This window comes from Natrix helvetica, assembly GCF_964273705.1.
Source record: "Natrix helvetica genome assembly, chromosome: 1".
NCBI classification, from domain to species: domain Eukaryota; kingdom Metazoa; phylum Chordata; class Lepidosauria; order Squamata; family Natricidae; genus Natrix; species Natrix helvetica.
In genome coordinates this window covers 56042082-56055281 of record NC_138548.1, presented here as the reverse complement: position 1 = coordinate 56055281, position 13200 = coordinate 56042082, and the positions used below count along the sequence as shown (strand labels likewise).

At 41.4% G+C, this 13200-nt stretch overlaps 1 protein-coding gene across 14 annotated transcripts in view; it reads left to right on the top strand.

Moving 5' to 3' along the window:
• The window catches only part of TTLL5 (tubulin tyrosine ligase like 5), a 167700-nt gene that overhangs the window by 141204 nt on the left and 13296 nt on the right, over positions 1–13200 (top strand). For 12 of the 14 annotated variants that reach the window (XM_081947787.1, XM_081947780.1, XM_081947790.1 and 9 more), the window contains 2 exons: positions 10675–10760; positions 11547–11672. In XM_081947787.1, coding sequence (XP_081803913.1) covers positions 10675–10760; positions 11547–11671 — 211 coding nt within the window. In that variant the 3' untranslated portion in view covers position 11672. The remainder of the gene's footprint in view (positions 1–10674; positions 10761–11546; positions 11673–13200) is intronic. The other 2 variants (XM_081947794.1, XM_081947793.1) reach the window with 1 other exon arrangement.

Sequence of the window (13200 nt, the reverse complement as noted above, 5' to 3'; positions counted from 1 at the left end):
CTAAATTGCTTCTCTCCTTGATTAGTTTCCACCCATTGCTTCTTGTTCTACCCTCAGGTGCTTTGGAGAATAGTTTGACTCCCTCTTCTTTGTGGCAACCTCTGAGATATTGGAATAATGCTATCATGTCTCCCCTAGTCCTTCTTTCTCTTAAGCTAAACATACCCAGTTCCTGCAACCGTTCTTCATATGTTTTAGTCTCCAGTCCCCTAATCATCTTTGTTGCTCTTCTCTGCACTCTTTCTAGAGTCTCCACATCTTTTTTACATCGTGGCGACCAGAACTGAATGCAGTATTCCAAGTGTGGCCTTACCAAGGCATTATAAAGTGGTATTAACACTTCACGTGATCTTGATTCTATCCCTCTGTTGATGCAGCCTAGAACTGTGTTGGCTTTTTTGGCAGCTGCTGCACACTGCTGGCTCATATTTAAATGGTTGTCCACTAGGACTCCAAGATCCCTTTCACAGTTACTACTACTGAGTATGGTATCACCTATACTGTACCTGTGCATTCCGTTTTTGTTGCCTAAATGTAGAACCTTACTCTTTTCACCATTGAATTTCATTTTATTAGATAGTGCCCAATGTTCAAGTTTGTCAAGATCCTTCTGTATCTTAAGCCTATCTTCTGGAGTGTTGGCTATTCCTGCCAGCTTGGTATCATCTGCAAATTTGATGAGTTCCCCATTTATTCCCTCATCCAAATCATTGATGAAGATGTTGAAGAGTACTGGGCCTAAAACAGAGCCTTGGGGTACTCCACTGCATACTTCCCTCCATGTAGATGCAGTTCCATTGAGAACTACACGTTGAGTGCGGTTGGTCAGCCAGTTACCAATCCATCTGGTGGTGATGCTGTCTAACCCACATTCTTCTACTTTATCTAGTAGTAGGTTATGGTCTACCTTATCAAAAGCCTTACTGAAGTCCAAGTAAACTATATCAACGGCATTCCTCTGGTCCACTAATTTTGTCACATTATCAAAGAATGCAATAAGATTAGTCTGGCATGATCTGTTTTTGACAAATCCATGTTGGCTTTTGGCTATTACTTTGTTTGCTTCTAGGTGTTCGCAAATTCGTTGCTTGATTATTTTTTCCAGAATCTTTCCTGGTATTGAGGTTAGGCTGATAGGTCTGTAGTTTCCTGGATCTAATTTTTTCCCTTTTTTGAAGATGGGAACCACATCAGCTCTTTTCCAGTCCTCTGGTAGTTCCCCGGTGTTCCAGGATCTCTGAAAGATATAATTCAGTGGTTCTGAGATCTCGTCTGCTAGTTCCTTCAGAACTCTGGGGTGTAATCCATCCGGTCCTGGTGATTTGAACTCATCTAGGGTAGACAGGTGCTCACTTACCATTTTCTTCCCTATTTCAATTTGTGTTCCTAATTTTGTGGTGCTGCTTTTGATAGGTTGGACTGTTTTATCCCTTTGTGTAAAGACAGATGCGAAACATGAGTTAAATAGTTCTGCTTTCTCCCTGTTGCTTGTCACCTTCTTGCCACTTTCTCCTAGCAATGGACCAATTGTTTCCTTAACTTTTTTCTTGTTTTTAACATGTTGGAAGAAGCTTTTTTTGTTAATTTTTACTTTTGTGGCAAGCCTTTCTTCATTGTGAGCCTTAGCTTTCCTCACTTCATCTTTACAGGCTCGGGCTATTTGCTGATATTCTGCCTTAGTTATGTCCCCCTCCTTCCACTTTTTATACTTACTTTTTTTGTCTTTCAGTTTGTCAGATAGTTGTTTATGCAGCCATGCTGGTTTCTTTTGGGAGCTGTTGTTTTTCTTCTTCATTGGTATTGTGTTAGACTGGGCTTTTCTAATCTCATTTTTCAAAATTTCCCAAGCTTCTTGAGTTGTTTTCCCCTCGAGGATTCTCATCCATGGAATTTTTCCCAAGCTCTCTCTAAGTTTATTGAAATTAGCTTTCTTAAAGTCCAAGACTCTAGTTTGACTTTGTTCTACTACTTGTGTTTGGATAATGTTGAATTCCAATATTGCATGGTCACTTGCCCCCAGGGTTCCTATGGCTTCAACACCTTCTATCATTTCCTCTCTGTTAGTGAGAATTAAGTCCAGTATGGCTGATCCCCTTGTTTCCTTCTCTACTTTTTGGAAAACAAAGTTGTCTGCTAGGTTTGTTAGGAACCTGTTGGATCTTCCACTTGGTGCAGAGTTTGTTTCCCAGTTGATGTCAGGGTAGTTAAAATCTCCCATTACTATTGTGGTGTGCTTCCTACATACCTTAGTTAGCTGACTAGCAAAAAGTTCATCTTCTTCCTCTGCTTGGTTGGGTGGCCTGTAGTATAGACCTATGGCAATGTCATTTCCCCCACAACCTTTAATATTGACCCAAATGCATTCAAGATAGTTCTCATTATTGTTGTGCTCTATTTCTGTAGAGACATAGTTATTTCTTATATATAGTGCAACTCCACCTCCTCTTTTATTTGGTCTATTTCTTTTAAATAATTTAAATCCTTCTAGCTGTATGTTCCATTTGTCAGTTTCATCCCACCAAGTTTCTGTAATGGCAATAATATCATATCTGCCCTCTTTTACTTGAATTTCTAATTCTCCCTGTTTATTCCTCATACTCTGTGCATTGGTATATAGACATTTGAGTCCATTTTGATTGACCTTGTGTTTACTGTCTACATAACCTGTATTATGCCTGACTGCCCCTATTTTCTTGCCACTTGTGTGATTCATGCACATGGTATGACAATCACTATTACATGCTTGGTTTTGCTTGACAGCAGGAGTGATAATCTTACCCACACACACATCTATGTTACATGCATTTATAACCCTATGAATTTTAGTTTGCTGGGGACAGAGATGTTCTGTATCTATTAATTCTCTGTCCCCGCTCTTCAGTTTAAATGTTTATCAAGAAAATCTGTGAATTTAATGCCAAGTAACTCAGTTCCTTTCTTGGATGGGTGCAACCCATCTCTTTTGTACAGTTTTTCATTGGACCAGCTACAGGCTTCATGACTAATAAAACCAAAGCCTTCCCTTTTACACCACTCCTTTAGCCAAACATTAAACTCTGCTACACGCTGGCCCTTCCCTTTTTGTTCCTTATATACAGGTAAAACCTCTGAAAAGATAAGCCTACAACCTATACTATTAAGTTCATACCCCAAGTTCTGGAAATCATTCTGCACAGAAAGTACATCTTTCTGGGATAGATCATTAGTGCCAAGATGTATAATAGCATCAACGTCACAGTCCTTACTTGCATTCTTGACTATCTTAAGAATACGCCTCTTGTCTCTGCTGGCAGTAGCACCTGGCAGACACCTGACCTCTTTTAAAACCTCCTTATCCTCTCCTAAATTAACATCTCTTACGATTGAATCACCAACCAGAAGGTGACTTCTCTTTTTACATACCTTGATCTTCTTCTGCGACTGATGTGTGATACCTGGTTCCCCTTTTCGCCTTTCCGAAGAAAGTTCTTCGTTTTGGACCACGATCCCCTGCTTATTTGAGTCATCATTATCACAACTGCCTTGACCTATCTCTTTAGTGTCCCCATTAAGGTCAGCAAGGGCACTATATCTGTTTTGCTGGGTCACAGCAAAAGCTTTGGGTTTATGGTTCACAGCTCTCAACCTGCCAGATCCCACAGTTGTCCAGACAGCTCTTCTCCTGCAAGATCTTTGTGGCAGAGGGGGCTGATAGTGTGGCTTCACCATAGAGTGGAATGGCTGACGTAGACACCTAGTTTCTGCTTGGAGAGCACAGATTACAGATTCTAGATAGGTAATCTGCCTATGTAGACTCGTAATTTGTTTACAAAGGGGACAGTATCCAAATTTGAAAAGAGTACTGCGAAAGACAGGTGCAAAACAGCTATTACATTGAACTAAGCCAGTCATTTTGAAATAAATAAAATCACAATCTCAAACACACTAATCCAGAATGTATTGCTATTTTGGTTTATAGATATATGATTCGTGCGCCGTTAGGCGCGCGGGCCCCCACCTCAGTGTCTTTGTCTTGTGACTCACCCCCTCCTTCTCTCCAGCAGCTCCAATCCTAGCTTCAGGAAGCTTCAAATGATATGGAGTTTAAGGGTCCCCACCTCAGTGTCTTTGTCTTGTGACTCACCCCCTCCTTCTCTCCAGCAGCTCCAATCCTAGCTTCAGGAAGCTTCAAATGATATGGAGTTTAAGGGTCCCCACCTCAGTGTCTTTGTCTTGTGACTCACCCCCTCCTTCTCTCCAGCAGCTCCAATCCTAGCTTCAGGAAGCTTCAAATGATATGGAGTTTAAGGGTCCCCACCTCAGTGTCTTTGTCTTGTGACTCACCCCCTCCTTCTCTCCAGCAGCTCCAATCCTAGCTTCAGGAAGCTTCAAATGATATGGAGTTTAAGGGTCCCCACCTCAGTGTCTTTGTCTTGTGACTCACCCCCTCCTTCTCTCCAGCAGCTCCAATCCTAGCTTCAGGAAGCTTCAAATGATATGGAGTTTAAGGGTCCCCACCTCAGTGTCTTTGTCTTGTGACTCACCCCCTCCTTCTCTCCAGCAGCTCCAATCCTAGCTTCAGGAAGCTTCAAATGATATGGAGTTTAAGGGTCCCCACCTCAGTGTCTTTGTCTTGTGACTCACCCCCTCCTTCTCTCCAGCAGCTCCAATCCTAGCTTCAGGAAGCTTCAAATGATATGGAGTTTAAGGGTCCCCACCTCAGTGTCTTTGTCTTGTGACTCACCCCCTCCTTCTCTCCAGCAGCTCCAATCCTAGCTTCAGGAAGCTTCAAATGATATGGAGTTTAAGGGTCCCCACCTCAGTGTCTTTGTCTTGTGACTCACCCCCTCCTTCTCTCCAGCAGCTCCAATCCTAGCTTCAGGAAGCTTCAAATGAAAGTTCCCTCCTTCCTCTTTCCTCCTGCCTGCCTGCCTTCTTTCCCTCCTGCTTATCTATGCTTCCTTCCTTCCTTGCACCTCCCTCCCTTCTGCCTGCCTGCCTTCTTTCCTCTTTCCCTATCCTCCTATCCTTCCTTTCTCCCTCCCTCCTTCCCTGCCTCCCTTCCAGTTCCCTCCTTCCTCTTTCCTCCTGCCTGCCTGCCTTCTTTCCCTCCTGCTTATCTATGCTTCCTTCCTTCCTTGCACCTCCCTCCCTTCTGCCTGCCTGCCTTCTTTCCTCTTTCCGTATCCTCCTATCCTTCCTTTCTCCCTCCCTCCTTCCCTGCCTCCCTTCCAGTTCCCTCCTTCCTCTTTCCTCCTGCCTGCCTGCCTTCTTTCCCTCCTGCTTATCTATGCTTCCTTCCTTCCTTGCACCTCCCTCCCTTCTGCCTGCCTGCCTTCTTTCCTCTTTCCCTATCCTCCTATCCTTCCTTTCTCCCTCCCTCCTTCCCTGCCTCCCTTCCAGTTCCATTCTTCCCTCCTTCCTTCTGCCTCCTTCCTGCCTGCTTGCCTTCTTTCCTCTTTCCCTCCGGCGTGTCTGCTTTTCTTTCCTTCCTTCCACCTCCCTTCTGCCCTTCTTCCCTCCCTCCCTGCCAGCAGCTCCTCCAGCATCCCAGCTGGAAGCAGCAGCACAACAGTCGCCGTTACCAGGGGCGAAGGGGTGGCGGTGGCAAGATCGGGCGACCGCTGCCCCTTTGTCCCTTCCCCAACAGCGGCTGTTGCGCTTCCGCTTCCAGACGGAATGCTGGCAGTAGAGCTGCTGGCGGGGAGGCGAGCTACGCGGTGGCGAACACGGGCGGTCCCATGCTTCCCTCCCTCCCACCCCCGCCCGAGCAGGCTTCTTGCACAGCTCCAGCCCGCGGCTCCAATGAAAATCCACAGTCTGAAGTGCTGCCACTTCCAGGGGGATATATTATGCCTCGCCCACGCCTTCGCCGCCGTTGCACCCAGATGGAAAGGGAGCCTTCGCGCCCCCCTTTACGGAGCCTCGCGCCCCCCCAGGGGGGCGCGCCCCACTATTTGAGAACCGCTGCCCTAATGTCAGTAAGTGACAACTCTAGGCCAACTTTCTCTGGAGGCTTGGAAACTAAACAGGGTCAGATCTATGTTTGTAAGCTTGGAAATTGAAAGAACATTAAATAAGAAACAAGAAATTCAATAAGAAACCAGTGGCAAATTTCACATGGATTGCCATGAAACCCATGTGGTTATATCCATGTAGTTTCTAAGTGTAAAGCTTCACTTGAGAACATCTTCATCTTTAAAATTAAGTTTTAATTAATGATTAATTCTGAAACAATTCTTGGTAATAGGAAACAAATATATAATAGGAAGAGATAAGGACACCAAAGGCTTGAGAGGACAAAGATTGGCTCAACTATATTGGGAGAATATATACGTATTAAACTATTCTGTGCACTTACAATAGATTTTGAATAGAGAAGAGAGAAATAAAAGGATATATAATTTACATCTGGTACTATTCCAATTTTTAGCATGAGCTTGCTTGTAGATTAGGTGAAATGCACATATCTAAATTTAATACCTAGAGGAAAGCACATTTGTGTACACCATTCAAATAAGTGTTAAATACTAAATATTATGCTTCTTATCTAAACTATCCATGTGCTAATAGTTCACTAATCAAATATTAGCTGCAAACATTTTGACAGTACAGCTTGGATGGGTAACAGCGACCCACTAGCCTCATGCTTTGTTCATCTTACATAGAATACTATACTCAATCATGCCTTTCCAAAGTTTAATGTGACTATTTTCAATATAAATTTCCAGCTCTCTCAACAAAAACCAAAAAGTTCTTGGCTACGCCACACAGGAGATACTATATCACTATCAATCCTCTTGTGGCATCTGATGCTGGGGGGAAAAAAACCACACTGGAATGTGTGTACCAGCCACAAAATGATTGCTATCTTATAGCTAGTTAGTATGTATTGATATATTAAACTATATATTAAATATATTAAGGATATTGCACAGATGGGTTATCTGGAATTATCTGCATCAAGTCCAGTATTTGGTTAGTTCCATGACACTTTGACATTTTGACAAATATAAGAGATCATTGTGATTGATGGATAGGTATTCAGAATATAATTTCAAACACAGAATACTGGATGAACTTTATGGAAGTTGTATATATGTATATGTTTCCTCATTGCATGTCTTGCAACCGGGTGATATATACATACACACACACACAACACGTACGTACTAGGCAAAACCAGGCAATCAATCAATCAATCTATAACACGGAAGCACACATGGAGAGAGGAACCACCCTCACAGGGCCACCCTTATATAGACAGCTTCTTAAAGTGGCAGTAACCCTGTTGACTGATTCTCATTTCATCATCTCAGTTTACAGCCTTACAGCAGCTGGTCAGCTATTAAATCATAATTACCTTAACAAAGTTCATTTTGTTTTCTATAGAAGAAAAATGTATAGTTCAGAGTTGCCAAAATATGGATGGTCCTGATGTGCCAGTGTACTTATAGACAACTAATCCCCTCAAAATTAATTTTATCCAAGCATGTTTATTACTGGGTTGATAATAAAGAATTTCTTCACTGTGGTTTCTCACACTTGCTTCATCACACCTGTTTAAAAAAAATCCCGTGTAAGAAATTATCTGAGCCCAGCCAGAGGGCATCATCAAACTATTTATTTTAACTATAGAATCTTTGCTATAGTCAGTGTCTTTCACAGTACACAAAGAATGGATGTTATTGTTAAGATGAACATTGCAACTGTTTCTGCTTTTCACTCATCACTTTCATTTTTGCCCCATTAGATTACTGTATCATTTTTACATTTTGGGTTAAAAATATCTTTCCTTATTGAAATGTTTTGTTATTTTCAAAATTAATTTATTTGATTTATGGGCTTATATTTTAGTTGATGTAGAATGATACCAATCTCTTCTGGGGAAAATCAACTTCTCTCAGTCAACACTTTCTTAAATATATTGTTTTCCTTGATTCACACTGTTGTTGTGAATTGGGTCACTAGCCACTGCCAGAAGATCTTTGGCCTTATTATATATACATATTTAGTGGGAGGCATCTGTCCTGGATTTATGCCTAACTTATCAACCAGTAAATCTTTGTTTTAAATCATTGGGCTTTTTCTGGTCAGCTATGCTAGAATTTTCTTAGCCATCATGATCTTTGAGATAAGTTAGGCTGCTAATCAACATACTTAGAGTCCTCTTTCAGACAAATTTGATAAATGCTTGGTAACTTTGGCAAGTGGACATTCCAATCAAATTGACGGGTGATTTTTTTTTCTCTGTTGGGAGAGGAATGTATGTGTCAGTTCAGGTGACAAGCCATTTCAGTGGGTTCTGGTGCTTGCTAAGCAATAAGATGTGTATTTGAAGATGCCGGTGTGCTGTACTCACATATTGGCAAAGAGTATGTTTATCTTCTTGAGATAGATTTGCAGCTCCTTGGACAGACTTTATTTAACTGTGTGTTTTGTGGTTTCTACTCTGTGACGTGCAAGAGTGTGGGAAAGCTGGAAAAAGCTTGGCTCCAAAAATGCACAAAAGAGGGAAGAAGGAAGACACTTGGGGGGGAAAAACAATTATTCCAGAACAAAGAACACAATTTCAGAACACAGTCTAATTAGCAAAGGGTACCAGAAGCCATTCAAGACATACTTTCTGAGCTATTCATCAGGATATAGTATAGTTTCCAAATCTCTCTTGGCCATTTATAGAATTACATAGTGATTTCCATGTGAGGTATATAGAAATAGGGGCGCCTAATATATTCCCATAAAACTGACGTTGATTCCACAAAAAATCTTTATGGGACCTGGTTCATTGATTCATGTATCCTCCTATATTTCCTAGCTATAAAACAGATTCAAAAGAGGAAAAAAGAAATCAAATTTTCTGCATACAGGAGAGATTTCCACTGACTCAAAACACTTAGAAGAAAGTATTTCCTGAATGATTTGAGACCATGGTTTTTCCATTCTTCAGCCATTTAGAACAAATAATTTGTTTTTTGTTTCTATTTGCAGTTTGATTTTGAATTCCACCAAGATTTCTTTTATATGTATATGTTTCAAGTTTTTTTTTAAAAAACATGAAAACTAGCAAGAACTAACATTTACACTACTGTAGAGGAAAAGGAGAGAAAAAAGAAAATCCAAAGTCTGTAAAAAAAGTAAAGAAATAACTTCTGATTTTCTTTTTAGCTGTTATTGATATAAGTATAAATTATCCTCTTACTCTATCACCACAACATGAATTGCATTTTTGTTATCTATTTTTTCTAATGAAAACCATGTCATAATTTCATGTTTTTTTTCTGTTTCGCTCAAAAATCTCTGAGAGATTTTTCAGTTAGCATTAAATTTGGATCATACATTTCTTCTGATCAGAGCTGTCAGTCTGGCTATTTCAGCAAGTTTCACATAGTCACTATCCATTCCTCCATTGTGGTAATGTCAAATTGTTCAATCTTTGTGCATATAGCACTAGCACTTATACCCCACCTCTGGTATATGCTTCAGAATGTCAGCATATTGATCCCAACAATCTGGGTCCTCATTTTACTGACCTTGTAAGGATGGAAGGCTATGTCAACCTTCAACCAGTCAGGATCAAACTCCAGGCTGTGGGCAGAGTTAGCCTGCAATACTGTATGTGTTTGAGGAAATAGGGAAAACTAATAAAAAGACTCAAGTTAAATTAAATTAGCTATTTCCTGACCCAGTCATTTTGTTCAAGTTATCTGTTTGCCTCCCAAACTCCCTCAGAAGTTCTATGGGGCTAGAAGCCATTTTTTAAATGTGTTTTTCTGGCTTCCGGGGATTGTTTACTTCTTATTTAGGAAGATACACAACTCATCAAAACTACAAGTGCTTATTGTGATTACCCACCTTGTAGGTATGTTTAAACATCAGTTTTCCCCAATCTGGGTATCCTTGGTGGGTGGTTTTTTATTTACCAGAATTCCCCAACCAACTTACCAATAGAGCCACTCCCAAGAATTTTGAATGTTGACATCTGAAGACTGAAAGCTGCTCAAGAGTTTTTCTATGACTTCTATGACTTCTACAGCTTTTGATAGTCTTACAATGAGCATGCTGTATAGGAATGTTTCTTTCCTTATCAATAAAATTAAGTTCTTTTAATTAAGGCAAACATTTTTAGATTATATCCATGCAGATTTTATGGGCACCCCTGGCCCAGGAGCTATAATAATAGGTGCTTCCTTCCTGAATTGGTGCCTAAACCAAATATAAGCAACAATATTGGGCCAGTCACTTTGGCCAGTGGGAGGAAGGTGTGTTGGATATGTTTGGCACCTTGAGCTATTTGTAAAAGTAACAAAGGTGGGATGTAAACAGACAAACAAAAATGCTACCTTTGTACCTCATAGCACTCAGCATTTTCAGTTTTTTTTCTCTCTGATACGAAATGAACATCTGTGTAACCTAAATTCCTTGAGAAAAAAGGCAGCAAACAAGAACTCCCTCCTCCAAAGCCTGTGCAAAGCTGATGCCAGCTAGACAGTAGGGGACTAAATGGAAAAAATAACTTGACCTGGTAGAAGGCAGACTCTCAACATTTCTAACAGCTACGCATTTATTGCATGGAAAAATGGTCTGGAAAAAGGTTGATGTTTTTGTCTCAGAACATTAGAATGACTTCCCCCCCCCCCCCTCCAATGATTTTTTTTTCAGTGCTGCCTTCTAATTTAGTGTTTTGTCTGGCAGGATTACCTCTACAGAAAGGCAGCTGAATGGATTCCAGAATAGCCTTAACAGCACTGCATCCTGTGAGCCACTTGCAAACTCCACAGGTGAGCGAAGTAAGACTCTGCTATCACCAATTCATTTAAATGCTGCCTTTTGTTTCACTTTTGCAGTACCATCTATCTTTATGTATCCTATAACCGGCTTACTAGTATAGGGTAGATTAAAATCTCCTCGATGCAACCAGGAAATACCAAGAAAGGCTTGCTTACTTCTGAGCAGTAGGAAAGGTGCCTTACTACGACATTTTAAATGAAAAATCTAGAAATGGCGAAAAGAGAAATGGTTAACGGAGGAAAGAATATATCTAGGCCAGAGAAAAAGGATGATTGTATCTCACATTCATCAGTGGCATCTTATAATACACACTTATTTTGCTGTGGAGGTTTCTTTCCCTCTGTTTCCAATGACCATTCTGTTTTTTAAAGACAACATTGGTTTCACATTTGCTTGTATTGAATTCATTTTAGAGTTGGAGCTATCTTTTTCACACGTGAAAAGGACCAATAACAGTGGAAACTTTAAATTAGCTTGCATTTTTGTGTTTCTGCCATGTTAGCAAATGTGTTCATGTTTGGTTCTCATGAGCCTCTTATCAATTTTCCTGGGATGCTCTTAAGCAGTGTTTCTCAAACTTGGCGACTTTAAGTCCTGTGGACTTCAACTCCCAGAATTCAACTCCCAGAATGGGAGTTGAAGTCCACAGGACTTAAAGTCGCCAAGTTTGAGAAACACTGCTCTTAAGTGAAGAAGAAAGGCTTCAGTGCGAAATAAAATAAAATAAAATAGTCAAGGGACCTGCTTTAGGCTAAGCCATTTTTTCCATTTTCCAGGTCTCTTGGAAGCTGGCCCTCAGATTATATTCGCCAGAGCTAGACCTTTGTACAGCCGAACCCGAACCATTGACACAATTTTAGGGCAAAGAAAGAAAAGGCCAGAGGAGGGAGGGCCAGCCTAAGGTAACAATAGGCATCTCTGTTTCCCCCAAATTTTCCTTTGGTAACACTGTAATTTTAATAGTTATGCTAAGAAAGAAAAGGGGGAAAAGATCTAACGGAAAGAATCTCATGAAATGGAGTTTTGATGAAAGGGAGAAACTAAGCATAGTAAATGGATGCCAGAAGTCTGTTCATAACATGCAATTTCCTAGTGTTGAGTACTGTAAGAAGGAAATAAGATTTGTCTGTTTTTCTACTATAGATTCCTGAGGTAAGCAGCCAGAACCTTAAGTTTTATTCCGGAAAGTAAAGATTAAAAGGGAAAGGGGGGGGGGGACGGACAGATTTTTTACAAGGTCTGAGAGTGTAATAATGGAAGATAGATAACAACTTTATATAATACCTAAATTTTTCTTTGTTATCTTTGTTTTCAGCCATATCCTTTTTATGCCGTAGATCCATGATGGCGAACCTATGGCATGCGTGCCATAGGTGGCATGCAGAGCCATTTGTTAGGGCACGCCAGGCGTTGCCCTATCAAATCCAGCATGCATGCGCTCGCTGGCCAGCTGACTTTTGCCTTCTTTTTTTGGCCTTATTTGGCCCTCCGGAAGCTTCGCTGAAGCCTCTGGAGGACAAAAAACCACCCAATGTGCAAACCGGAAGTTCGGGAATGGACTTCCGGTTTGCGCGTTGGGCCGTTTTTCATGCTCCGGAGACTTCAGTGAAGGCTCCAGAGGGCAAAAACCGGACAAACTGGAATTCGCTTCTGAGTTGCCCGTAAGGCTGTTTTTCGCCCTCCGGAGGGTAAAAAACAGCTGTACGAGCAACCCAGAAGTTTGGGAATGGTAACTTCCGGTTTGTCCGTAGGGCCGTTTTTTTGCCCTCCGAAGGCTTCAGGAGGCTTCCGTGAAGCCTCTGGAGGGAGAAGAATGGCCCTATGGGCAACCCAGAAGTGGCTTCCTGTTCATCTGTAGGACCATTTTTCATGCTCCGGAGGCTTCCGGAGGGCGGAAAACAGCCCTACAGACAAATCGGAAGTCAACGTTCCCAAACTTCCAGGTTGCTCATACGGCAGCTTCAGGGGCCCTCTGGGAGGGCGGGGGAAGCTCTTTCGCTCTCCCCAGGCTTCTAGAAAGCTGTTGGAACCTGGGGAGAGCGAAAAAAGCATGCCAAAAGCAGGGGGTTATGCTGGTTGCGCGCGCATGCGCACTGAGCTCATGGGGGCATGTGCATGCATGTGCATTGGGGTCGCGTGCATAGTAGTACGACCCCCCTGTGCTCCCCCAGCTTTTGGCACGCGATCCAAAAAAGGTTAGCCATCACTGCCCTAGGTAGAATTTTATATAGTTAAATTCAATCTTCTTAATTTGGCATATTGAAAATGAAAGAAAATTAATTTTATCGCTGATGTTACAAGCAGTTTTTAGTGTGTTTATATAATGACTAGGGTTTCAGAATAAATCCAGGTTATTGTGTAATTTTTTAGTGACACATTAATATTTTGTGATAAGAGCATAATGAACATAAGGGTACAGTAAGGCATTCT